The 27,072-nt window shown below is 55.1% G+C and overlaps 2 protein-coding genes across 3 annotated transcripts in view; both read left to right on the forward strand.

Annotated features, from left to right (window-relative positions):
- ASAP3 (ArfGAP with SH3 domain, ankyrin repeat and PH domain 3) overlaps nucleotides 1-20,473 on the forward strand; it is a 47,858-nt gene extending 27,385 nt beyond the window's left edge. The window contains 24 exon segments of the mRNA XM_046024055.1: nucleotides 823-897; nucleotides 2,066-2,115; nucleotides 8,324-8,435; nucleotides 8,654-8,739; nucleotides 9,179-9,254; nucleotides 9,410-9,496; nucleotides 9,671-9,789; nucleotides 10,719-10,788; nucleotides 11,101-11,188; nucleotides 12,358-12,406; nucleotides 12,601-12,794; nucleotides 12,883-13,016; nucleotides 13,256-13,350; nucleotides 13,602-13,779; nucleotides 14,730-14,815; nucleotides 14,978-15,093; nucleotides 15,664-15,731; nucleotides 15,826-15,933; nucleotides 16,067-16,262; nucleotides 17,302-17,509; nucleotides 18,061-18,103; nucleotides 18,105-18,152; nucleotides 19,104-19,137; nucleotides 19,140-20,473. Of these exon segments, the coding sequence (XP_045880011.1) occupies nucleotides 823-897; nucleotides 2,066-2,115; nucleotides 8,324-8,435; nucleotides 8,654-8,739; nucleotides 9,179-9,254; nucleotides 9,410-9,496; nucleotides 9,671-9,789; nucleotides 10,719-10,788; nucleotides 11,101-11,188; nucleotides 12,358-12,406; nucleotides 12,601-12,794; nucleotides 12,883-13,016; nucleotides 13,256-13,350; nucleotides 13,602-13,779; nucleotides 14,730-14,815; nucleotides 14,978-15,093; nucleotides 15,664-15,731; nucleotides 15,826-15,933; nucleotides 16,067-16,262; nucleotides 17,302-17,509; nucleotides 18,061-18,103; nucleotides 18,105-18,152; nucleotides 19,104-19,137; nucleotides 19,140-19,177 (2,358 nt within the window). The 3' untranslated portion in view covers nucleotides 19,178-20,473.
- Nucleotides 20,474-23,887: 3,414 nt separating this feature from the next.
- Nucleotides 23,888-27,072, forward strand: part of TCEA3 (transcription elongation factor A3) — a 36,728-nt gene continuing 33,543 nt past the window's right edge. The window contains exon 1 of one of the 2 annotated variants that reach the window (XM_046012438.1): nucleotides 23,888-24,099. In XM_046012438.1, the coding sequence (XP_045868394.1) occupies nucleotides 24,031-24,099 (69 nt within the window). In that variant the 5' untranslated portion in view covers nucleotides 23,888-24,030. The remainder of the gene's footprint in view (nucleotides 24,100-27,072) is intronic. The other variant, XM_046012448.1, reaches the window with a different exon arrangement.

Raw genomic sequence — 27,072 nt, forward strand, 5'->3', positions numbered from 1 at the left:
GCAGAGAAGCAGGCAGAGAGAGAAGAAGGGAAGCAGGCTCCCTGCTGAGCAGAGACCCTCCCCCGATGCAGGGCTCAATCCCTGGACCCTGGGATCATGACGTGAGCCGAAGGCAGAAGATTTAACCCATTGAGCCACCCAGGTGCCCCCAAACTAGGATTTTTTAAACAGGAATTTCATTAGCCCTTGTAATGGGAAATCCAGGTATGCAACTGGCTTTAGGCCTCTTCTCTTTCTCTTAGATAGTTTCTGTGTCTGCTCAGTGGGCAAGGTGGCCCAGCAGACCCAGATTCACAATACCGTCAGAAGAAAGACAGTCTCTCTCCCATGACTCTGGCAGAAAGTTGCAGGAAGGACCCTGATTGGCTGGCTTGAGTCATGTTCCTGATACAGTCACTACGGCCCAGGGGTGGGGTACCCTGATGAGCTCTGCTCCTGTGTTTACCCCATGTGACCACAGGGGAAGGGTCCCCCACATGATGGGGGAGACGAGGAGCTAACCACATACAAATGACAGATGGGCACTTCAGAATCAGGGTCTGAGGGGACAGGTGAGGATGCTGGAGGCAAAGGGCCAGAGAGGGGACTGACTGTGGATGTTCCCAGAGCTGGGAGGTGATGAGGCCGGTTAGTCAGGGACGGCGGTAACAGCTCTTATGGGAGACCCACTCTGCCACTCCGCTACCCTCCCCCCTCACCTCTCTCTCCCCAACCTCCTCTACCCCCGGGTGTCCTCCTTTGCCTCCCAGTGCTGTCCCCAACCTCTTGGGGCCAGAAAGATGGTCACCCAGGGTGGGGTCTGGGGATCTCTGCTCTTTCTAGGTTCAAAACCTGAACAACATCGTCTCATTCCCCCTGGACAGTCTGTTGAAGGGGCAACTGAGGGACGGGCGACAGGTGAGTTCCCATTTGGGGAGCGGGGGTGCCCAAAGGTGGTGGGATGGAGGGAGAAAGCGGTGGGCAGGAGACCAGAGGGGAGGCAGGGCTGGGCTGAAGCCGCAGGTCAAACGAGGCTGTCACTGTGTGAGTGCTGACCCCATACTGGGGACCCTTGGAAGGACAGGAAGACGTGGCTCTGGGGTCAGCCGAGGATGGCTGACCTACTGTGTGCCTGGGCCCCTATGTGAGATAGCTCGGGCTACTCTTACAGCAGCCGCACGAGGTGGGTTCTGTAGGCACTATCGTCCCTGCTCTGCAGGTGAGAAAACCCGAGGCTCAGGGAGTTTGGTAACCTGCTTATGGTTCATACAGCTGCTGGCGGAAGAGCCAGAGTGGGCTCTGGGGCTCTTGACTCTCATGCTTGGCTCGTCCCTGCCCTGGCAGCTCCCCGCTCCAGGCAGAGCAGAACTCAAAGAAAGTGACAGAATAATCGGCCTGAGAAATCTGTCCCAGAAGGCTCAGGGGAGACGCTGTCCTCCCCCCAGAGGCTTCCCTCTTGCCTAAGGCCAGTCACCAGCCTGGGAACCACCCAAACCAGCCAGGCAGCTTCCTGCCCACCCCCTCCTGGGCTGAATGGGGCAATTCTGAAGGGTGTGAGCCATCCCAGGCAAACTAGGCCAAGGATCAGCCAGGTGTCACTGGCTTGCTGTGTGGCCTTCGGTAGGCTTCTTAGCCTCTCTGTGCATATGTCCCTCTATCTGTACCCTTCCTGTTGAGAGGATGATCTAGTACCAGGCAGGAGAAAGGAGTGGGGGAAAGTTAGAGGGTGAGTCTGACCTTCATCTTTCCATCCTCATCCTCATGGTGATCTCTGTCTTCTGAGGGAGAAAACTTAGGGCAGATCCCAAAATCTTCCCACACCTCAGGCCAGGGCCCACCAAACCCAGCTGATTCTTAGCAGCTATGGGAGGAGGTTGGATGGGTGAAGGGGCTCAACCCTGAGAACAGGGCCGGTTGGGTCTGTTTGGGTGGAGAGGCGAGGTTTACAGTAAGGGCTCCGGGGGTAGGAGTTAATTGGATTGTGGCTCTGAGCAGCATAGGGGAGCGTGAAAGCACAAAGTTGCCTTAAAGGCAGCAAAGTGTGCTGTGGATTCCCTTTGGGCACATTGTTCTTTTTAAACCACAGGATTCCAAAAAGCAGCTGGAGAAGGCGTGGAAGGACTATGAAGCCAAAATGTAAGTGGCTGCAGTCAGGGTGGGTTTCCCAGGGGAATGATGCTGGTGTTACAGCAGGAAGCTAGACACTGGGGAGAACTTCCGTGCTGCCCAAACATGTCACCCACAAGTGCACGGCCTCTCACTCTCTAGGGGCATTCGTAGGGAGCGATTTATGCCCAGGCCTGATGGGAGTCTGGGGACTGGGCTGCGAGACCACCGAAGGGAGGCAATTGTGAAGGGACCTCAAGATGCTGCTCTCAGAGGCCCGTCTGCTCAGTGGTGCCAGATGGAAAGAAGCTATCACTTACCGACATACCAGCCACTTAATCCTCACAAGCACCCAGCCCTGTGCATGAGGGGTTAGCGTCCCGATTGTCAGAGGAGGAATTGGAGGCTCAGAAGGGTTAAGTCAAGGCCCAAGGCCACACAGCTAGGCAGAGGTAGGATTGGGATTCATGATTCTTGATTCTCTTTCTGCAACACCAGGTGGTGTCTCGAAACATTTTGGTGGACATAGAGGAGGGAAGGGAGTTTGTGGTCATACCCAGGCCTCTTAGTATGGCAAGACTCTGGACCTCTCACCAGCTACGGGGCCATCATGGGGACAGAAGGAGCTGGTTCCCCCTGAGAGAGATTCCTCTGTCTGCAGGACTCTGCCAGGGCCCACCCAGGCTCACCATACCTCAGAGCACTTGGTAGCTGTTTGTAAAATTTTGTTTCTCTTTCACTTTGCGAAATCAGTATGTGTCCATTGAGAATAACTTAGAAAATAAGGAGAAGCAAAAGAAGAAAACATTTTAATTATCCTATGAGAGGATTAGGGCAACGTGGAGACTAGACACTACTTCTCTGTTGTTTGAATATTTTACATAGTATGAGCAGACCCTGTCATTTTGTCACTTAAAAACGTGGGGGTAGGGGCGCCTGGGTGGCTCAGTGAGTTAAAGCCTCTGCCTTCGGCTCAGGTCATGATTCCAGGGTCCTGGGATCGAGCCCCACATCGGGCTCTCTGCTCCGCAGGGAGCCTGCTTCCTCCTCTCTCTCTGCCTGCCTCTCTGCCTAGTTGTGATTTCTCTCTGTCAAATAAATTAAAAAACAAAACAAAACAAAAAACAAAACAAAAAAAAAAAACGTGGGGGTAGGGAAAACTACCAAAACCAAGAGGAAAATTCTTAATTTCCGAGCTTCAACTAGTAACAGCTTTCTAGTCATTTTTTCTATGCATAAAGAAATACTTTTACAAAACCGAGAACATAATAATCATACCTTTTATTTTACTTAAAAATACATCATGACCACCTTTCCACATTGTTACATATTCTTATACGACGTCACTTAAACGGGTGCCAACATATGCATGATTTGTAACATATTTTGTCTTCCCTGCCTTTGGAGAAGCATCCTTGGAACGAGATCTTGGCTCCCACCTATAATTATTGCTTGTGTAGGATCATTCTAAGAAGTAGATCCTGGAGCTTTATGGTTCCTCCAGCCCCAGGGCCCTGAGGACATCCCGAGGCCGAAGGAAGGCCAGGACACCCCCCCGACCCCCATGCCAGCAGTATCCCCATCTACACTGCGGCTGTGCATGTAGATCGCGGTTTCTAAGTCCGGTGGTCTCTCTGAGTCCCTATGCTCTGTGGCCTCCCGGCCCCTGCCATGGGAGCTACAGAGGCTGAGCTCCACGTCCTGGCACAGGTGTCCGTGTACACTCCTTTCTGTAAGGGCTTCAGGTGTGGCTAGATATTGGTGAGCCCTGAGTTTCTGTGCATTTCCACCTCCTTCCTCCCACACTGGTCTGGACAGCAGCTGGAAAGGCCCTGAACAGCATCTGTCGGATACCACCAGGAGTCGCTTCCTGGTTGGTCACAGAGGAGCATGGGTTCCCCGCTCTGCCTGGAGCTGTGAAGAAAGGCATCCCAGGCCCTGTGCAGGGGCCGAGTTTTTCTGGGTTGTTTCATGTGCAGGTCCATTTCCTCATCTGAAACACAGGGCCGGTGATACCCGGGAGGGTTGACTTGGAGATGAAGTAGAACAGTGGCTGAAAGCGTCTAGCACTGCACATCAGCAAGTACTCAGTGACCATCTTTCCGAGACCAGAACCGAGACCAGAATAGCACAGCAAGGGGCCGAGAGGCAGGAACCAAATCCTTGGCTCCTAGCACTCCCCCCTGACCAGCCTGGGATCTGGGACCATCACGTCCCTTCTCTAGGACTCGGCTTCATCTTGTGTAAAACGATCCTTCACTGTGACCTGTCAGAAAAGACACCATGGTGGAGGGGAGGGGCACGGGCTGTGAAATAGGTGCTGGGGATTATGTACACTTACAGGGTGCCTGGTGGGTGTAGTCAGTTAAGTGGCCGACTCTTGGTTTCGGCTTGGTCATGATCTCAGGGTCCTGGGACTGAACCCTGCATAGGCCTCCGTGCTCAGCCAGGAGTTGGCTTGACGTCCTCTGTCCCTCTCCCTCTGCCTCCTCCTCTTCACGCTCTCTCTCTCAAATAAATAAATCACATACCAGGATGAGCATTGAGCAATGTATAGAATTGTCGAATCACTATACTATATACCTGAAACTAATATAACACCGTATGTTAACTATGCTGGAATTAACATTTAAAAATTAAATAAATAAATACGTTTTGAGAAAAAAAAGATACCGTGCCTGTTTGGAGGAAGACCAGGCAGGACAGGAGGGATGGAGCAAATCTGAGGCACCGTGTTGGTTACCAGTGTCGTCCCCAAGGCTCTATCGTCAGACAGACCTGGAGCCAAATCCTAGCTCCAGCACTCAACAGCCGAGCAATCTGTGACCCGTCTCAGCCTCAGGCTCCTCAACTGTAAAATGGGGTAATGAATCCTGCCCCACGGGGTTATTGCGTTAGTACGTGAAGGATCTGGCAGAACACCCTGCTTAAAAATAATCATTAGTAATAATAGCAGCTGATACCTGTACTCAGTTAAGAGCTTCCTCTGTCCAAGGAACTGTGATAAGCTCTTTATCATCAGACTGACTCCCCTTGGCAGGGAAAGGGGCTGTTACTGTCCCCAACTTATAGGTAAGAAGTAAGGGAAAAAACACCACCACAGTCCTTGCTTTGTGGATCCCACTGGTTTGTAAGCCAGAAGAGAGGTGGGTCGATAAGTGACGGAAATACAAAGCGATGGTGCCACGGGGAGGGTGTCAGCGCTGGGGTGGCAGAAAAGACAGGTGGTTTGGTTTGGGTGGAGGTGGAGGGGAGGTGGCATCACAGGAGAGGCTGTTCAAGGGGTCAGGCTGGCAGATACACGATTTGTTTTGATTCCTTTCCTCTCCCGCCGTCCTTCTCGCTGCCCCCCTCACTCCCCGTCTGAATACTAGACTGTCCCCCAAGTCCCCTTTCCATTTCTCTCAGTCTCCTCAGGAACTAGCATTTCCCTGCTTCTCACTCCCTATTCATTTTACTCCTCTTGCGTCAACTCCATTCGAAGGAAATAAAAGATTTGCAGCAGTTGAATTGTTTAGAAACCACTGGTGAACTGTTGAGGACATTGAGGGAATCGGAGTGGTGCTCTTTTCTGACCAGGGCGTGAGAGGATATAAAGCACTCCCAGCTGGCACTTTGAGCTTGGCAGGTCATCTCAGGTGACCAGGTCAGCTTTGGCAGGGTCAGTTTCTTAGGTTACCTTAGCGGAGACGGAGGAACAGAGCTATGGTAATTCACAAAGCCGTCCAGCATACTTTACAGCTTGTTTTCATCCTGAGCTACCTAGCTTCTGTCCTTTAATCTCCACTCGCGCCAGTAGCACCCCCCCCAAATTAAATAAATAAATAAGGAAGCACCCTATGCTAACACACACACACACACACACACACACACACACACACACACACCCTAAAGGAATCACCAGGTGGCTCAGTTGGTTGAGCATCTGCCTTCAGTTTGGGTCGTGATCCCAGGGTCCTGGGATCGAGCCCTGAGTTGGGCTCCCTGCTCAGTGGGAAGCCTGCTTCTCCCTCTCCCCCTGCTGCTCCCTCTGCTTGTGCTTGCTTGCTCTCTCTCTCTCTCGAATGAATAAGTAAACTTTAAAAAAATAAAGGAATCACCAGCGGTTATTACCATAACCGTCAATATCACTAGCATCATCATAATCCTGCTACTTATTGAGGGCTTACCGTAGGCCGGGGACTGTACCATGCGTTATACCATCTGAGAACAAAACGGTATTTGTCTCGTTTTTGAAATGGGGGAACTAAAGCTTAGAAAGTTTTATAAAAGTTACGTGAGAGAGCTGCCATTCAAACCCAGACTCTGCATTTCTAGCCACTGTACCGTATGGTGCTTCCTTTTTGTCCATTCACTCTGGAGCAGACGTCTCTCAGTGTTAGTACCTACAGAGCTTCCTCATCCTTTTTTAACAGTCGCATAGTATTCCTGTGGCTGGCCTTAGCACAATTTAACTACATCCTCCTGATAGACATTTAGCTTGTTTTTCATTTTTTACTACTGAAAGATGTGGTAGCAATGCCTGCGGGAGATGCCCCTGCCCCTGCCAGCAGCTCTGCCCTCTCTGTCTCCCACCCTCCGTAGCAAGCTGCCAGGCTCACTGCTGACACCCTGCTGGCCTAGCCAGCACCTCTCTCTGCTGTTCATCGTCAGATCCCCCAAAAAGCATCTGTCGTGACCCTCCAGGAAGCCCGGGTCATAGGGTCAGTCCCCACCTTAACTCCACTACCCTGTTACAGACTCCCTCTCGGGATATCATCAAGTCTCAGGGAAATGTAAAAGAGTCACTCCTAAGAAATTTTTTCTAGAAAACCTACAGAACTGCACCCTAGAGCAGTGGTTTCTCAGTCGGGGGTGATTCTGCATCCCCACATCACCCGCGGGAGATACCGCTGTCAAAACTGGGAGAGGCTACAGGAACCGTGTGGGTAGAGATTCCAAATATCCTACATCCACAGAACAGCCCCCACATCAGAGAATCATCTCATCAAAGGATCTGTAGCTCCAGGGTTGAGAAGCTGCTGTGTGGGTCTCCAGGGACAGATTCTACATATAAACACTACCCCAGAGGACTGACCTCTGTGGGGCCTGGAACTTTAAAGCCAGAATGAACTCTGCCTAGGCCATTGCTTCCCCACTTTACAGATGGGAAAACTAAGGCCTAGCGGCACCTGTGATCATAATAACTGTAGGGTCTTCTGTGTGCTAAGTCTGCTGTGTCCTCTGTCTCATCTGGGTACAGAGAAGGATCCCCATTTTGCAGATGGGGAGACTGAGCGGGGGAGTGACGTTTGTCATGTATCCCACAGCTGTCTTTGCTTGGGGCTGGCACCTACTTGAAAGCACCACTGATAAGTAAGATGTCTCCTTGACAGAGGAACTGTGGTGACAGGTGCCCAGCCCCAGATGTGGAAACACTCTCACGCTGAGAGTGGGTGGGCTGCTGGGCGTGGGATTTCCAGGAAATCATTTACACACAGATCCACCCATTCCCGAAGAGGGAAAACAGCCAACCCTTGAGATCTGTGGGGGCAAGGCCCGGGTTGCTCTCAGCTGCAAGCCCGAGAGGCCCCGTCTTCACTCAGAAAGAAAACTCGGGTTTGCTAAGTTTTACCTGGGAGGTTCCGTGGCTCAGGGCATGAAGGCGCTTGGTGATCCTTTAAGCTATGTGGTCCTAAACCCCTCCCAGCAAAATCACACTGGTCACCCCAGACCCCACCTGGCCCTCATCTAAGCCCATCACTTCCCTGCATAAAAACCTTCCAGTCCTTCCCACTGCTCTTGGGAACCCTGACATGATCTGAACCAGGCCCTTTGTGATCTGGCCCCTCTGTCCCTCACCGGGAACCACCTCCTCTCCGCCTCTACTCCCGAGCCCTGAGGGCTCCTGCCTCCAGCCCTCACAGGGTCTGACGCTTCTAGCTTCCTCCTGGCAACTCGCAGACCTCAGCCCTCGCCTCGAGCAGCGCTTCCTGAGCGGCCCGTGGTCGGATACCCATTTTAGCTTTCCGTGGCTCTCCCGATGGCTGGGATCTGATCCACGTCGTTCTCCCCGACCAGCCCGTGGGTTCCCGAATATGCCTCGTTCACCGCTGGACCCTGGCCCTGCCACACGGCTGGCGCACGGGAAGCCCCCTCGCTCTCGTGTGCTCGTGGCAGAGAGGAGCGTGGGGACGTGGTGGCACATGAAAGGGGCCCCAGTGAGAGTTGTTCAGGTTTCTCTTTCCTTGGGGCCTAGGGCCAGGCTGGAGAAGGAGAGGGACCGGGCCCGGGTGACAGGAGGGGCGCCTGGGGAGGTGGCCCAGGACACTCAGAGAGAGCGGCGTGCCTTCCAGCTGCACATGTGTGAGGTAAGGATGCTGCAGGGGCGAGGGCGGGGCGGGATACGTCTTCCTGTCTTGGTCTCCTGAACCCCCAGGGGGGCCCAGTCACAGGTTCTGGCCCAGAGGGATGGCACCAAGGTTCAGTGAGGGCCAAGAAGATGAGCCCCGGATGGGGACGGCAGCCCCCTGGCCCCCAGGATTCCACTTCTGCTCACACTGCGTGCTTGGCCCTGCTCCTTTCCCAGTACCTGCTGAGAGCCGGGGAGAGCCAGCTGAAGCAGGGGCCCGACTTCCTGCAGAGCCTCATCAAGTTCTTCCATGCCCAGCACAAGTAGGTCTCTGCCCTGTCCCCACCCCCCCACGCCACGGTCCTTGCCCCTTAACCCTTCAGGCAACACAAAACAAGGCCCCTCCCCAGGGTCTGGCAGGCCCTCGAGGACTCTGTGCCTTGTTGGTGATGCTTTGTACGGCTTCCCTTAAGGGGGTGTTCATCGTGTATCAGGCGCTAAGTACTTTCTCCTACACATCAGCTTCCACGCAATCCCCAGCAATCCATTTTCTCCTCAGAAACTAAGCCTCAGGTTTACTAGCATCCCCCAGCTAGTAAGTGGGATCTAGACTTAGACAACTTGGGCTCCGGAGAGCGGGCTCCTGCCCAACAGAGAACACTGCCCCCAAGTGCCCCGCGATCCTTGGAGCACCTTCTCCCACACGTCCTGCTTCTCTCTTTCTCATCTTTCTCATCCCTTGTTGGGCCTCACACCTCTTAGCTTTTTCCAAGATGGCTGGAAGGCCGCTCAGAGCCTGTCCCCCTTCATCGAGAAGCTGGCAGCCTCTGTGCATGCGGTAAGTTGGGCCTCGGCCTTGAGTACCTGGTCAAGCCCCTGTCTTTCCGGGGGGGGGGGGGTCTGAGGGTGGGGAGAGCTGGCCCCTGCTCGTCTCGGTCTGGGCCATGCGCCTGGCCCGTCCGCTGGCTGACGGAGGGGTCCTCTGTTCCACAGCTCCGTCAAGCCCAAGAGGAGGAGCTCCAGAAGCTGACCCGGCTCCGGGACTCCCTCCGAGGGACACTGCAGCTTGACAGCAGAGAGGTCAGCCCCCGAAACATCCCCAAGTGAATGCCTTCTCCCAAGGCCCGCCATGGAGGGCGGGAGAGGGGGACCCACTTCAAGGATCCCTTGAGAAGTGTCTGAGAGGGGCCCCTACAGAATGAGGCTCTGCCCACCCAGACGTCCTAAGGTCTCCTTTGCGTGTCGGAGGAACAGGAGACTCTGAGCCGGAAGAACTCGGGAGGCGGCGGCGGGGGCTACAGCATCCATCAGCACCAAGGCAACAAGCAGTTTGGGACAGAGAAGGTGGGCTTTCTCTACAAGAAGAGTGACGGGTAAGTGACCCCGAGAGCTTGACTAACTTGCCCAAAGCCACACGGCCAGTAAATGACAGTTGGGGGAGCTGCCCAGGGGAGCCGTTCTCATCATTTATGTAGACTCTGTGGGTTCCAGGACCCTCCACTGTAGCAATGCAAAATCCTCCGAATCCTAGGCATGTGAACTTCTCCTAGAAGTCACTGGTTGTTCCTAACTTGAAAAAGGATAAAAGCAGCTGCTAGCAGTTACTGAGCGCTTATTATGCCCTAGACCATCCCCGTGCCCTTCCCTTGAACCTCTGTAATATACTGAGTATGCCTGGAAATGAAAGTGTTGGCTGTGCCTTGCTCCCTAGTGTAAAAAAAAAAAAAAAATCAGGTGTGAAATGCAAAGGGATGTGTTCCCATTTCTCCTGACTAATCAGTTTTTACCAGAGAATAATAATTTTGGTATACTAATTAATATTTAATTCTTGAAGAAGTGTTAAGTAGCTATAGATCGTGGGTTTGCTAATTTTACTTTGGGGGGGGGTCTCAATATTTATCTTGCTTTATCCTTAATCGTAATGCAGCTGTTGTGGTCGAGAACCGAGAGCCTGATCCTCCTCTCAGTCTGGGAGTTCCCTAAAGTCCAGAGCTGTGTCTCCTTCATCAGACTAGCGGCTCTCAGAAGGCCAGGGTCACGTGATCTCCTTCAGAATAAAGATTCCCAGAGAGTGGGGGCTGTGTTTCCCCCATCAGACGGGGAGGTGCCTCAGGGCAAGACTATGTCTCCACCATCAGAAGGGAGCCCCAGAAAGTGAAGGGTGTAGGGGTCAGGGGATGAAGAGGAGTGGCTAGAGGTCAGATGGGTGGGGCCGGGGACCTGGTCCAGGACTCTGTTTTCTGATACAGGGGAATTAGGTGTGAGCTTTGGGTCAGTGTCTCTCTATCCCTTTGGGCTCTAGAATTCGAAGAGTCTGGCAGAAAAGGAAGTGTGGAGTCAAGTATGGCTGCCTGACCATCTCCCACAGCATGGTGAGGCCTGGAGGGGGCACGATCGATAGGTCTTCTCTTCACTTCTGAACAAACAAGTGTCAAACCCTCCCTCCAGCCCTGGCCCCCAAACCTGGATCCGGAATCCCTGGAGATCCCCTGTGGGAGGAAGGCTGGGACTCAAAACTCTCAATCTAATCTTGGCCCACACTCTACATCCCTGAGGCGCTGCGAAAGGGAAGACATGAACTGAACAGGACAATTATGCCCATTTAACAGACTGGGAAAATAGAGGCCTGCGAATTTGGGAGACCCAGAGAAAAACATGTGTCCTGTCTCCGCAAATCCCCACAGATAAACCGGCCCCCAGTGAAGCTGACCCTGCTGACGTGCCAAGTGAGGCCAAACCCTGAGGAGAAAAAGTGCTTTGACCTGGTGACCCGTGAGTACTCCCAGTATCCTCCCCCACAACTGCCCGGTGTGTCTCTAAGAGACCTGCCGGCTCCCGGGAGGCTTCAGTTAGGGCCCCGTGTCCAGTCCCCCGTGTGTTTATCAGACGGCTGGCCCTGCAGGCATCAGACACCTGAGGCCCTAGGCGCTGCTTTTAGAGGCTTCACTTCACAGACTATTAAATACTAAAATGCACTCCCATTCCACATTAAATATGATTATTTCTGTAAAGTATATTTGAATGGATTTGGGTAATTTAGCTTTGGAAGTTATTATTTCTCTAACATTTTCACTCTTCATCCTTTGGAGGCTTTGGTGCCAGGAGGCGTGGGGGCCAGTGCCAGCTGAGAAAGACCTAGATCTCATTCTAGGGCAACTCTCTCTGGCAGGGATGTGATGTGGGGACCCAGTAAGATGATGGGGAGTATCCAGAAGAGAGGTACAGATATAGCACTGTCGAAGATAAGGGAGGGGAAGGCCTGCCCTGCTGTCGGGAATCGGGAAAGCCTGCTTGGAGGAGAGCCTTTGAGTGTAGCCTTGAAGGACAGAGAACGCTGAGTTTGGGGGAGGACGTTTCAGGAGACAGGACTGGCATGATGAAAGGCATGGGAGCAGGAGAGTGGGTCTGACCAGGCTGACCAGAGTGCAGAGTTCGAAGAGGAGAGTGGTGTGAGATGAAGCCTGGGAATGCCTCTTAAAGTTTCGGACCTTATTTCCTGGCAATAGGGAGCCACAGAGGGTCCTGAAGAGGGGGTGGCCTGATGAGAACCTTGGGCACAATAGTCTGGCAGATGGTACAGGTGGGGGAGGGGGAGTTGGGGAGCAGGGAGACCAGACAGGAGGCCAAGGGCCCACATGGGGTAGTGGCAGTAGGTTTGGAAGGTACCCTGTCTCTGAGCTGGGGTTGGAGGGGGTGGTCCTGTGCTCTGGGGGACCACCCCAGACCCTGGAACAGAGGGGTCTTGGTAGGATCCTCCTTTGGAGGTGACTTCTGAGAAACAGCCCATGCTGCCAGCCACTATCCTGCCCACCATTATCCGCCCCCCAGCTGCCAGCTAGGCAGAGTCTGGTTCCACAGGGACAAAGTTCCACCTGGACCCCACAGGCTGGGTGAGGTCTCCTTGGACTTCTGCGGGCCAGACATACCTCCTCTCCCCACAGACAACAGGACATACCACTTCCAGGCAGAAGATGAACATGAGTGTGAGGCGTGAGTGACACCCCCCCCCCCCCCCCCCCCCCCCCCGCTTTCTATCCCCCACCCACCGCCGGTCCCCCAGCCTCTCCCCATTCCCCTCCCCAGCCTGGGACAGCCTGGAGGTGGGGACAGGGGAGCCTTATCTACCTCCCAGCCGGGTGACCCCTGCGGGTGTCACTCCCATACCCCCTCGCACCCTTTCCTAGGTGGGTGTCAGTGTTACAGAACAGCAAGGATGAGGCCTTGAGCAGTGCCTTCCTCGCGGAGCCCAGCGGCGGTGGCCCGGGACCCTGGGGGGGAGCCGGGCTGGACGGGGAGCCCCAGGATCTCACGAAGCTGCTCATCGCCGAGGTGAAGAGCAGGCCCGGGAATGGCCAGTGCTGCGACTGCGGGGCTGCAGGTGGGCCAGCGGAGTGGGGAGAGAGGGGGGAGCTGGCAGCGAAGGGGAAGGGCCGGCGCCTCCAGGCACGAGCCGCTCTCCCTTGCAGACCCCACGTGGCTCAGCACCAACCTGGGCGTGCTCACCTGCATCCAGTGCTCGGGCGTCCACCGCGAGCTGGGCGTGCGCTTCTCGCGCATGCAGTCCCTCACCTTGGACCTGCTGGGCCCCTCCGAGCTGCTGGTGAGGGAGGGGCGGGCCCAGAGGGGGTTGGGGTGTGGCTTCGCCGGGGGCGGGGCTTGGGCCTACTGGCTCTGCCCCAGGGTTTTGCGCTCGGGTCTGGCCGGGCGGGGCGGGGCGAGGTGGGGCGGATCCTGAAGATCCGGAAAGGGGAGGGTCGGGGTGGGGCCTCTGGAGGCTCCGTCCTCCAGGGGCGCTGTCCAAAGCACTGGTCTTACTCCACCGCTTTCCTGCGACCCCAGCTGGCCTTGAACATCGGAAACATGCGCTTCAATGAGGTCATGGAGGCCCAGCTGCCCGCACAAGGCGGCCCTAAACCCTCAGCTGAGAGTGACATGTAAGGGGATTCTCAGATGGGGGTCGGGCCGTGCGTCCTGGCTGGGGATTCTGCTTCTCCAGCTCCCGTAGTCTCAGGAGGATCTTGGGCCAGAAGTCTAAGGAGAAGGGAGCCCCAGATCCAGAAGAGGCCAGGACATGGTTCGGTGGGGAGGGGGTGGGGGGGTGAGATCCGTAGCTCCTGTGGGATGGTTCCAGGGCTCAGCGGAGTGGAAAGGGCTCATGCTCTGAGACTGTGGTTGACTTCTGCAGGAGCACGCGCAGGGACTACATCGTGGCCAAGTATGTGGAACACAGGTTTGCCCGGCGGTCCACACCCGAGCCTCAGAGACTCCGGACGGCCATTTGCAACCGGGACCTCCTGTCAGTACTGGAGGCCTTTGCTAACGGGCAGGACTTTGGACAGCTGCTGCCTGGGCCTGAGGGACAGGTGAGGACCCCCTCCAAGGGCGACTTATATCCCACCCCCTCTCATACTCCCCCGTCCTTCTCCAGGACCAGCTGTCACTCTCCTCTGCTCCCCTCCCCCTGACATCTGTTCAAACCCTACCTGTTGGAGGGGTAAATGGGACAGAGCACTTCCGTGGGGCAGACCTGGGCCAGAGTCCTGGCTCTGTGTTTTCCTAGCTGTGTGATCTAGAACAGGTGACTTCACTTCTCTGAGCCTCTGTTTCTCATCTGTGAAATGAGTGGATGGTAGCACCCCAGGGTTGAAGTGAGAATGAAGCTTGTGTATATAAAGGACCAAGCACATGTGTGCAAGAAATGTTAGTATCTTTCTTTTTCCTTGACAAACCTTGGACATGGGTAAAGGTGAGTCAGAGTAGGTCAGGGAAGCCTGTTGCATTGGTGATTCTGGTAGCAAATATCCCATGAGCCAGGGAGTTGGGAGGGGAAGGGTGTCAGAGACGTCTGAAAGTTAAATTGGCAGGAGTTGCTGACTGTAGATGAAAAATGGATGTCATGTCTTCGAACCATCTGATATCTTGGTGGGATTGTCCAGTGGGCAGTGAGGGTGCAGCACTTAGGTGAGGTAAGAATTTGGAACAGCCTGCACATGAGTGAGAGCTGAAAGCCTGAGGTTAGCTGAGCTCTCGGGGGAGCAGCGAGAGAGAGGAGCAGAGAGAGCAAGGCCGGGGCTAAGAACTGAATTTGGGAAGCACGTGTTACTGGGATCAAGAGGAGGCAGAGCCATGGAAGGAAGCGTGGAGGAAGGGTCTCTCCTCCCAAACACGAGACTCCCTCTCCGCAGTCTCCTCTCTCAGGGTTCTGGCAGCTTTATATCTGGAGATGTCGGGGGGCAGCAAGAGTTCAAAAGGGTGATATTGGGCTGGGGGCAGGTGAACTGGGGAAATCTCAGAGGTGTGGACGTGTACCCAGGCACCTGGAGAGCTCGCCCTGCACTTGGCCATCAGAGTCGCCAGCCCTTCCTCCTTGCCCCTGGTGGACTTCATCATCCAGAATGGGTGAGAGCCTCCCTGCCCATCTGCCCACCTCCTCGTCCTCCTCCACCCCTGTCCCGTTCCTTTCTCTGCTCCACAATCCTTCCCCTCTCCCTCTTTTTCTCCCTGACTTTGACCCCTTCCCCTGTCTGTTCCCCTTCCTGCCTCCCTGTCCTCCCCCAACAGAGGTCACCTGGATGCCAAGGCTGCTGACGGGAACAGCGCTCTGCACTGGGCTGTTCTCTACAACCAACCTGACTGCCTCAAGCTGCTGATGAAAGGAAGAGCTTCGCTCAGCACAGGTGGGGCTCCCAGCACGTCCCCCAGCAGACTTCCATTCTTTCCTGCCCCTGGTGTGGAACTTCCTGCCCTCTTCCCAGACCGAGGGCACGGGTAACAGGCACGGACTTTGCAGACAGACTTGGGTTCTAATCCTGGCTTGCCTCTGACCACCTCTGTGACCTTGGGATTTGTCCATTCATCTCTTGAACCTCAGCTCCCTCCTGTGTAAAATGGGTATAATACCACTGGCCTAGCAGACCTGCAAAGAACATAAAATGGTGTTTCTGAAAGTACCTAACCAAGTAGATACTAGCTGAACACAAATAATAGTGATCATGATAGCCACTATTTACCGGCATAGTAACTCCTTTAGTCTTCACGACAGCCTCTTCAGGAGGTTACAAGTATTATACTCATTTTATAGATAAGAAAATCAAGGCCCAGAGACGCTAGGTAACTTGCCCAAGATCACACAGCCAGGAAGCAGCAGAGCCAAGATTCAAACACAATCTGATTCCAGAGGCCCATCGTAACCTCTAAGCTAGAATGCATTTGACCTTGACCATGACCCTTGGCTTTACCCCTCACAGTGAACGAGGCAGGAGAGACAGCTCTGGACATAGCCAGGAAGAAGCAGCACAAGGAGTGTGAGGAGCTGGTGAGGTCTAGGAAAGGAGGGGAAGCCCCTTATCCTTTCTGTCTCTCTGCCGAGCCCCTGACCCTCTGAACTGCCAGGGCTTTGTTATTGGCAGCTGGAGCAGGCCCAGGCTGGGACCCTCGCCTTCCCTCTGCATGTGGACTACAACTGGGGAATCTCCCCTGAGCCTGGCTCTGACAGTGAGGAGGACGAGGAAGAGAAGGTGGGTCCCGGCCCCGTCTTTCGGGCCTTTGTTAGCCCATGGAAGGAGCCCGATTGGGCCTGGGAGGGGGAGGGCCAGGGCTGAACTGGAGGAACCAGACCATCCTTTTTCTCCCATACTTTTGCCCCTGCAGCGCTCTCCTCTGAAGCCCCCAGCCCAGGCCCGCTGGGCCAGCGGGAGGGTCGACCTCAGCAACAAAACCTATGAGACCGTCACCAGCCTGGGATCAGCTGCCCCTCAGAGCCAGAGTGAGGCCTGCCCCCCACCCTTGCCGGTCAAAAACCCTTCTCGGACCATGGTCCAAGGGCGTGCAGGACATTCCAGCGGAGGTATGGCCAGCCACCCGCAAGAGTGCTCCCCGTACCGTTCACGGAGGGTCTGCCATGCGCTGGCACACTGAGCTAAGGCTGTGTGCAGTAGTCCACGCCCCCCTTCCGCCCTCACAATCACCTGTCAGGTAGAGGCTACCATCTCCCCTCTGCAGGTAAAGGAACAGAGATGTTAAGTCACGTGTCCGAGATCCCACAGCTAAGTCCCCGATGTGGGATCCCAACCCAGGTCTGTCTCATTCCAGAATCCTCAATGCTGTGCTTAAGTAAAAAGTCAGAGAAGCATGTACTGACCATCCACTGGGTGCCCGAGATGCAGTCTAGTGGGGGAGATAACAGCCAGAATGCAATTCATTACAATATTAGACACGATGGTATGGAATGTAAATCCCCCCCACCCCCACCCCACAAAGGGTGTAAATCTCGAAAGGACAGGAATTGGAGTGTTCTGGGACTAGTATTTCGGCATCTGTCTGGCCTCAAGAACTATTTGTTGACTGAATGAAGAAGCTTGTTCTGGGAGCTCAGGGGAGGGAGGGAGCATGTCCTGTTGGGACTGAGGGGTGGCTGAGGAGGGTGTCCTGTCCTGTCGGCATCTGAGCTGAGCCTGAGGGGTGAGGAGTCCAGACTGAGGTCCCAGGGGAACAGAAGCTAAAACAGTGCGTCACTAGCCCATGAGCCCCAAGCAGAGTGGGGAGAAGCTGGAGGGGAACACCAGATGGTGGGGGCGTGAGCAGTGGGGGCAGCCGTGATAGTCCCTAGAGGCCAAGGACTGCTTTGACATTGAGAACAGAGTAAGACATAAAGACAGGTTTTATCACTTTTTTTTTTTATAAATCTTTTTAAAAAAATATTTTATTTATTTATTTGACAGAGAGAGGCAGAATAGGCAGAGAGGCAGGGGAAGCAGGCTCCCCACTGAGCAGAGAGCCTGATGCAGGGCTGGATCCCAGGACCCTGAGTTCACGACCTGAGCAAGGCAGTGGCCCAACCCCCTGAGCCACTCAGGTGCCCCAGGTTTTATCACTTCTGATTCCAGATCGTTCTGAAGTCCCCAGCCTGGGCTGTGAGCCCTTCGGGGCCCCTGAGAGCCTGGGCCGTCCAGCCTCCACCTCTTCCACCCTCACAAACCCCGTGGAAGCTGCAGGTCCCAGCCAAACCCCACCCAGCTCTGAGGAGGGCCCCTCCCGACCCAGCCTGACATCTGGAAGCACCCCTGCAGAGATGTATCCCCCGGTCAGGTTCAGGTAAGAGCCCAGCTCTGCCACTGAGCAAGTTTTTCCCAATCCTTATGTACATCATCTAGCTCCTCACCTGTAAATGGTGGCTGCCTAAGGACTGCGACACCTCCCAGCTCCGAGGCCCACGACTAATGCAATACGCTAGCCTTCGAGTGGGGGGTGAGGGGACCCTTCGCCCTTCACGCACCTGCCCCTGAGTCCAGCCTGAAGGGCTGGGAAGGAGCCTGGAACTCACACTGCTGCAGATGGGGTAGAGAAGGCCGAGTCCCACCCGTGTGGCTTCTTCTAGAGGTTCTCAGTGGGATCTCTGTCGTGTCCCATCGCCAACCCACAATCTAGTCCTCTCTTCCTTGTACACAACGCTTTCCGTTTGGAGTCTGGAGAGTAGACACAGGAAAGCTCCAGTTCCAGGCCTCTGCAGCCTGTGATGGGCCCAGCCAGGACCCTGGAGGACTCTGTCCCCGCTTGTCTCAGTCCCCAGCCTATACCTGAGCTCTTTGTCCCCGCTCTAAGAGGCTCTCGGCATGAGGTCACCTTGGCCTTTCCCTGCCTTCCAGCTCCGAGAGCACTCGCTCCTATCGGCGGGGTGGGCTGGAGCCTGGAAGACTGTCCCTCAGCCAGGCAGCCTCTGCCCACAAGGAACATGCCGGTATGAGCTCTGGGACTGTGGTTCAAGGGGTGGTGGCAGGACATGCGGGAGGCAGAGTTGATCAACAGTAGGTGGGCGGGGTGGGGTCATGGGGACCTCTGCCCATGGCCAGAGTCTACAGGAGGCTGGGTGGCCACAGTTTGGCCAGTCCCTTGCCCTGGTGTGCCCCCTCCCCTCTCCAGCCCAGGACTCATGAAGCTGGGGAGAGCCCAGGTCTTAAGGGACGGCAGAGGTGAGGATGCCCGAGCTGGGGCTTCTCTCCAGGGGAAGATGAGCAGACCTGTGTCAGCCAGGCTGGGGGCTCACTTCCCTGCAGATGAGGCAGGATTAGGGCAGCCGGAGAGCAGCTCTTGGCTTGCCAGCTGTCCCCTTGTATAGGAGAGTCTCCTGAATCCGCCCAGACAGGCCACTCCCAGGCAGAGAGACGTGTGACAGGGACAAGGCAAGAGCTGTCACCCTGAATCTGGCCTCTCCCTGCTGAATCATGACGTCTTTCCCAGTCACCCATAGTTAGTTGGGGATCCTGGGAGAGGACACAGGACAGAGCCAGTTAGGCTGAGCACGAAACCACTGATCCCCTGGGGATCCCTCAGGGGTGGCCGTGGTTGCTGTGCTGGGAGTCGGAGACAGCAGGGGCAGGAGCTGGGCCTCTCTGAGGAATCGTCATCCTCAGTCCATCAAAGTCAGACGCCAGATCCCAATCTGTGTCCACAACCAGGTATCCGCCCCCAGCATTTAGCAGATGCATGTTGGTGGCACATGTGTGATAAGAAGAGCTTGGACTGTAGGACATGGAGGACTTGGAAAAGTGGCTTTGCTTCTTCAAGCCTCAGTTTCGTTGTCTGTGAAATGGGGATAATTTCATCTATCCATAATAGGACGGTGGTAGAACTGAGGTGGTATGTAACATAGGTACTTAGAATATGTCGATTTTCACTCTTCTCTCCCCAGGTTGGCTTCACTGAAGGAGAGGACTCCAGGAGAGGGGTTCTCCTGGAAACTCTGCACAGCTTTTGCAAGACTAGCTCCTTGCTGGCCCTTGCATGCCAGAACTAGCACCCGTGTGGGACCCCAATGTTCAGTGCTAAGACTTGAGCCCACAAGAGCAGGGAACTGAGTTCTCCATTACCTTAGGTCTTGCTCTGTCTGTACCTTGTGCCTCTGTGGCTGGCCTTCCTCCCTACCATGGGCCCATGCCCCCTCCAAGGATACGGGCCCCTTTCATATTCGGGCTGATGGCAGTTCCTTCCCCTCTATCCCGTCCCCACCCAGGGAGCTCTAGAGCTGGGTCTAAGTACTCATGAGCTACCGTTAGCTGCAGAACCCTCAGTCTCTCATCAGACCAGAATATATTTCTTCCATCAGTCTGGGGGCTCTGTAAGAGTAGGGCCAGCCCACCTTCATCATCCAGACCAGGGATTCTGCCAGCCAAGGGCAGAAAGGACGGTCTTCTATCTGGAGTTGTCTTCTCGGACATTCGTTAGTCTAGTACTTTACTGAGTTTCTTTCTACGTCCAGATGCCACATGAGTAAGACAAGGGTCTTGCAGACATGGTCTCTTGCTGGGTCACTGGTCCCAAGGGCTGGGTTTGGGAATCAGCAGGGCTAGATTCCAGGGGATGGTCCCGGGCCTAGGGGCAGACAGGCAATCAGCTGCCTTACACCGATGGGACTCTGCATTGTCTACAGCTCGCATCCATCCTGGTTGGCCACTGCTCGTGCTGTACTGGCTGTCAAGTAAATACACACTAGCACTCCTTTTGAGGAACCGCACAGCCCTCCTGGGGACCTCTGCTCTATTCCTCAGCCAGGAAGCAGGCTCGGAGTAGCCCCCATTTGCCTACTGTCCTTGATGTAACAGGAAGGAAAGGAATGGTCTGGGATGACTGATCTTCCTTTCTCTCCTTTTCCTTTGGTCAACTCAGAAGCCTTCCAGTCTTGGGGGAAGAAAGAGCTAAGAAAGAAGGAAGGAGAATAATAGGAATGGGAAGGCAGGGACTCAAGTTCTGCTTCCCAGTCCCAGAAGTGCCACCACGACTTTCAGCCCTATATTAGAAAACAGGTACAGCTAATCCATCATCAGTCTCTAAGATGGTTTTATGAGCATCCGGCGCTGGGCCCTGGCAGGGATGGGTCAGGCCAAACAGGAGAGGCCAGAAAGTGCCAATGGCCAATGAAGCAATCTGGCCTGGGAGGCAGGGCTGTGTGTTCTGGAGATCGGCCTGGTCTGGGATCCCACAAATCCCAGTGGGGTTGTCTTCTGGGCCTCCAGCGTCTGGTTTTGTTCATTTCAGACTTGTTATCTCACTCATCTCTAATAAAAGATTTTTTTTTTTTTTGCATTAAATTCAGTGGCTTCCTTTGTGGGATCTGAAGAACAGTAGGGAAGGGGTGGGAATCCTAGGGCCTGGAATTCTTTCTCTGGATCTACTAAGGAAGACCGCGGCACAAACAGGGGTTTGCACCCAGGGATGATTTTGCCCCCAGGGGGATGTTTGGCAACACAGAGACCTTTTTCAACTGTTGCCAACTGGAAGGTACTACTATCATCTAGTGGCTAAAGGTCAGGGATCCTGGTGACCACCCTCCATCCAGTTCACAGCTCAGCCCCCAAAACAATGGATCATCCCCTCCAGAATGTTAATGGTACGTGGGTTAAAAACCGGTGCAGAGGAAGTGTGCTGGTCAGGGAGCCGGAAGGCCCATAGTTTAGGCTGGCCACAGTCCTTGTCTCAGTTTGCAGTCCCCTGAGACAAAGATCTCGGAGCAAGGAGTTTATAATTTGCAAGGTGATCCCAGGAAATGTAATGAAGAAGTAGGGAGTAGAATACTGGGTCAAAAAGCAATAGGGGGGGCCGCCTGGGTGGCTCAGTGGGTTAAGCCTCTGCCTTCAGCTCAGGTCATGATCTCAGGGTCTCTGGGATCGAGCCCCGTATCGGGCTCTCTGCTTGGCAGGGAGCCTGCTTCCTCCCCTCTCTGGCTGCTGCTCTGCCTACTTGTAATCTCTCTCTCTCTATCTGTAAAAAAAAAAGAAAAAAAAAAAAAAAAAAAAACAATAGGGGGTGTGTTAATGAGGGGCTACTGTGAACTAGGGCTTATCTTCAGGACCTTCCAGAGACTATTGATTAGAACATGTCTTCGGGGCACCTGGCTGGCTCAGTCAGTAGAGCATGCGACTCTTGATCTCGGGGTCACTAGTTCGAGCCCCATGTTGGGCACAGAAATTGGTTTAAAAAAGAATAAAAAAGAACAAATCTCTGAGTTGTCCCACTGAAAGTGAAAATATTGGTGTGCTTGCCACCAGATCTTTTGTTGTCTTTCGTTGGCAGAGGGGTCCTGCCTGGGAGTGTCCATTTCCAAGCACCTCAGCCTGCTCTGAAGCCCTCAATCCGAGATGTAGGAAGGTGTTGGAGGTGCATCCAGGAACAGCCTGCTATGACCTCCAAGTGAGGGCAGGTAGAGGGAATACGGCGGGTACCAACAGTGTCTGATATGGTTGAGCAGTGCAACCCTGGGCTGCTCTAAGCCTCAGTCTTCCCATCTGTACAATGAAGAGGTTGGACTAGATGTTTTCTTAGGGTCCTTTGAGCCCTAGTGATGTAGGTGTCTTGGCTTCTGTTGATGTCATACAACTCACCGTGGGAACTCTGTGGAACTTTGAGGAGGACCAGCTCTGTTTTTTTTCTTTTTTCAAGGCAATCCTGGGGCACCTGGCTGGCTCAGTCATGGAGTGTATGATTCTTGATCTCAGGGTTGTAAGTTTGAGCCCCACATTGGATGTGGAGTTTACTTGAAAATAAAATCTTTTATTTTTAAGATTTTTATTTATTTATTTATTTATTTGACAGAGACAGAGCGATCACAAGTAGGCAGAGAGAGAGGGGGAAGCAGGCTCCCCACTGAGCAGAGAGCCTGATGCGGGGCTCGATCCCAGGACCCTGAGACCATGACCTGAACTGAAGGCAGAGGCTTAACCCACTGAGCCACCCAGGTGCCCTGAAAATAAAATCTTTAAAAAAAAAAAAAAAGGCAACCCTAAGTAACTACAGACTGCTGTCCCTTAAACCCAGAGGTTGCTTGGGAGTTGACCAAGAGACCTCCGCACATCCCAAACATAAAGTCTAACCTCCTAAAAGTGGCCCATAATGCTGGTGTGGTCAGACTGCACTCACCTCTGGCTTTCTGCCCTGTCTTTCCCCAAAACCAACCTCTAAGCTATAGCCCCGCCAATATTTCAGTTCTTCCAACCCTGACACACCAAGCCCACTCCCATCCCTAAGCTTTGCATGTTCAGAGCTCCCGGAGGACTGTTTTGTTCCTCTCTGGATGCTCAGGGCTAGAACTGTCTGGCACATAGTAGGTGTTCAATAAATACATGTTGAATGAATGAATGAATGTTTCTTCATCCCTTATGTGAATAGTCCCTTCCCACCCACAACTCCCACCCCACATTTCTGCCCCAAAGATTAAATTTCCTTTCTTCAGGGCAGATGAAACCTCCACTGTGTGGGTCCCCTCAAATGTGTCCTTAAAGTATCCTTACTACTTCCTGACCCTCACCCCACTTGTGATAATATATTTGACTGCATCCAAATCCCCTTAGGTTTTCTCCTGCCTGTTTTCTCCTGACTGTATCTCAAGTTTGCTGGGACTAGTGTTGGACATTCAAAATGCACTTGTTGAATGAAGATAAACTCACTCCTTCCTACCACAGTCCCAGGTCATTCACTCAGCAGCAGTTAGAAGCCAGATGAGCCGTGACCTAGGCTGGGATGGAGTTCTCTAACACTGAACACCCCAAGCTACTGTGCGCCCCCCCCATACAGCACTGACCACTTTTCATCCTTCCCCTCCAGGTCCCTAAGCACCTCTTCCAGCAAAAAGATAATTTTGTGTTAATTACGCTCACCAGTTTAGGACTCTTCCTGGGTGTGCTGGACACTTGGAAGGAAGGTCCTTCCATGGGAACACAGATGGGTACGCAGCTGTGAGGGTACAATTCTCTTTCCTCCCTTCATCCAAGATCCCACCTCCAGACCCGATCCCTTCATCCAAGATCCCCCCTCCAGACCCGATCCCACTGGGGAGGCAGGTGGCCTGACCCTGAATAAGTTAGGGGCACCCATCCACCCGGATCAGCATGTCTCAAAGTTTGGTGCACCTAAGAATCTCCCAAGTCGTCACTACACAGAGAGAAGTCGGCACAGCCCTGCCTGCTGCACTCGGGGGAGCTTGTACGAAACGCAAAATCTCACTGCAGCCAACAAAATCGATGGAATCAGAGGGCCTGGGTGCACGTGTGTACACAGGCTGTGTGCACGAATGAGCAAGCCCCGGTAGAGCAGAGTTGGATTTGACGGCCGCGCAGGAAATATGAGCAGAGCGCGGCAAGCTGCCTGCACTTGGGCGCAGGCACGGAGCTTGGTCCGCCCGCTTGGAGCAGCGACTGTGTAGAGTCGCTGGAGCCAGGACTCCTCCCAGAGCGCTGGGGCACCCTCAGGCGCCCTGCTTGCCGAGACAGCCCCTTGTATCCGGGGACCACGGCCTCCCCAATTGCCAAACCTCGTTTGGGCAGAAGGGCGGAGGCGCAGGGCCCTCTCTCTCGCAGCCTCGTCCCTCTAGGGAGGCCAGACCCGCCGGCGCGGGCAAACTTTGCCCGGGCGAGTCCTTGAAGTCTATATTTAGTGCACGTCACCCCTCCCGCCCCCCCCCCCCCCGTGGCTGCGAGGCGGGCGGGCGGAGGGGGTGTGGGGGGAGAGCCCCGCCCCCGCAGGCGTGTGCGTCGTGTGGGTTTGGGGCCCTCGCGGTCGCGCGCCCTCCGCCTTCGCGCCTCCCGCAGCCCCGGCGCCCCTCGCCCCCGCGGGCGTCGCGCGCCAGCATGGGCCAGGAAGAGGAGCTGCTGAGGATCGCCAGAAAGCTGGAGAAGATGGTGGCCAGGAAGAACACGGTGAGGCGGCGGAGTTTGGGCCACGGCCCCCGCCCCCAAGAGGCGCGGCGCGTGCGAGCGGGAGTCCCGGGGGCGCGTGTTGGCTGGGCGCCCGGGAGGCGCGTGCGGGACGCCGGGGCCCGAGGGAGGCGCGGCTGGCGCAGGACGCAGCGCTCCTTGGGGGCTGCTGCGAACCCCCGGGGTGGGCGTGTGCCCGGCCCAGGGCGCTGGGCAGGATCCCGCGGGCCCCAGAGACGAGGCTTATGCACGCCCCTCTGGACAAGCGGGGTTCAGGGGCCCTGGGTGGCTTGCGCAGGGCCCGGGAAAGCGAGCGAAGAGACCGGGACCTGGAAAAGGACTTTCGGATTCCGGGGACTCAAGGCAAAGTCCGGGGAGTGGTGGCGACAGGGGGCGGGGAAGAAGGGGGAACGGCGCGGGGGAGGGGGTGTGGATTGCAAAATCCTGGGTGCCCGAGAAGGGACAAAGAAACTTGAGCTGATGTAGGGTGCTGAGCCGCCTCCATCCCTCACCGGGGGAGCGGATCTAGGGTAGGGCAGCAAGGGACCGCAGATCCCACAACCTCACAGCCTGCGGGCGCCAGGAGCGGTTCTACTTGCAACTTTCCCTTAACTTGGCCGCAGGGTGGGGCCCCCGCGGGCGGGGCCCGAACAGGTGCCGGGCAGCCACTGCGTGCCCTCGGGGGCCCTCAGGGCGGGGAGGGAAGGAGGACTGGCGGTAGGCCTGGGCCTGAGGGTGGAGGGTTGGAGGGGAGAGCCGGACCCAGAGGAGAAGGCAGACGGAGGGCCCTACCTGCGCGGCCCTGGGCTCTCAAGGCAACTTCAAGTTAATGTTTGATCCTCACCATGATCTTTGCCTCAAGCTGGCGGCCAGGTTGCCTAGTCAGAGCAAACTTGGCCTTGGGTCTGGGAGGGCCTGAGCACACCCGGAGAGGGAAGAGAGGACGACTTAGCCCTTGAGAGCTCCATAGCCCCTGCTGGAGCCTGACCTGTCTTTTCAGCCCATTCTGTGACTAGGAGCTTGGGAAAGTGTTGGCCCCTAAGGGAAGCTTTAGAATGGGGAAGAAGGAAGAGTCACCGCAGTCAAAGACTGTGTCAAGCAGCCCTACAGTAGGCACAGTGAGTGGGTGTCTGCATAAAGGCCAGAGTCTGCCAGTTTTCTCACGTGGAGGGAAGAGATGAGATTATCTACCTCCTGGGAAGGGGTGACTGCAGGCAGTGGTGAGTGTGGAAGAGATGTGAGGCCTTCGGGAGCACTTGCATGGATGCTTAGTAAGAGTTAGACAGTGACTCCTCCTTTGGGACAGCAAGGTGGGACGTGAAACCTGTGGAGTGCTGGGAGCCCGTCACCCTTACAAGCCCAGTCTCCCCCCACCCCATTCCCGGATCCTCCAAGATCAGTGGAACTGAGCCTCGCATCCGAGGGCGTTTTCCCAGCTCCAAGTGGTGGAGCTCAGGCCCCTGTCTGCTGAGCTCAATTCCGCCTCACAGCCCTGTCCCTGGCTGACCCCAGGCTTGGGCCAGCAGATTCTGGGCTGGAGGTGAGGGTGGTGGGATTGGGACACCTGAGGAAAGGCAGTTTTGGGGGGAGTAGAGCTCTGGCTGAGAAGGAGGGGACCTGCCCTGGCTTCCCCCTCACTCCTTCTATGGTCCTAGGCTCACTGCTCTCTAGGCTTTCCCTCTCTGGGCCTCAGTGCCCTCTTCTGTGAAATGGGAAGAGGAAACTGTGTCCCTTGGGGGATGGATTCCTGTGAAAGTGCCCAGAGCTCCGTCCAGGAAAGAGCCCGGTCTGGATGCAAGGTCTCGGAAGCCGGTAGCACAGGGCTCCTTCGTGGCCACGTCTGCGCCTGGGCTCTTGGCAGCATCTGGGTGGGCACAAGCTCATGGCCTATGGCCGGGAGAGGCGGGGCCTGCTCTGGGAGCAAAAGTGGGGCCCGCCCAGCAGCGGTTAGGGAGAGGAGGACACATTTCCTGTAACAAGACGGATCCTCCACGTTGCAGCTCAGGCCTGGGGTTTGCTGCCAGTTACCAAAATCCCAGCAACATACTAAGGGCTTTTGTCAGATGCTGTCAGCGTCCGGCTGAAGCAGCCTCAGACACAGAGCCACAGCGACAGCCACAGCGACACATACACACAATCACACACAGAAACATAGCTGCACACACGCAGCCACACACCACAACAGCTAGACAAGCATCTACACAAGTAACTGCGTTTGAGACCTGGCCACGGGCACTGACGTGCCAGATACAGTGGCCATGATGCTTCCAGAAAGACACACTCGTGTGCGCCGCAGAACCATCCTCAGACAGCCACACTGACCCACTCGGAGGTTGTAACAAGGGCATCATCCCACAGAGACACACAGACACGCTGCTCGGAGCCGCACACGCACAGCTCCACGCGGGGACCAGAGGTACAGCTGGGTGCACACCCCAGCCCTGTACACGGAGAGTCACAGCTGGCAGCTCTCGCTCGGGGTTCCTGGCAGTTTCTCTCCATCACCGCCCCGCAGTACAGTGGGACACACAGAGACACGTGCCCCGTGGTGAGCTGCAGCCACAGCCACTGTTGATTTTTCAGGAATTTTCCAAGCTGGCCGTGAAATACAGCTGTTGTTTATTCTTTTAATTGATTACAGTTGACAGCCAATGGGACATTAGTTTCAGGTGTACAACATAGTGATTCCTCAGCTCTATACATTCTGTACGCCACCAGCTGTCACCGTACGATGCTGTTAAAATACCATCGACTTGGGGCACCTGGTTGGCTCAGTGGGTGAAGCATCTGCCCTCGGCTCAGTCAGGTCATGATCTCAGGGTCCTGGGATCGAGCCCCGCATTGTGCTCCCTGCTCAGTGGGGAGTCTGCTTCTCTCTCTCTCTCTTGCTCTCATTCTGTCTCTCTGAAATAAGTAAATAAAATCTCTAAAAAATAATAAAATACCATTGACTACATTCCCTACGTAGAGCATTAT

This window comes from Meles meles, chromosome 1 (genome assembly GCF_922984935.1).
Source record: "Meles meles chromosome 1, mMelMel3.1 paternal haplotype, whole genome shotgun sequence".
In the NCBI taxonomy this organism is placed as follows: Eukaryota; Metazoa; Chordata; class Mammalia; order Carnivora; family Mustelidae; genus Meles; species Meles meles.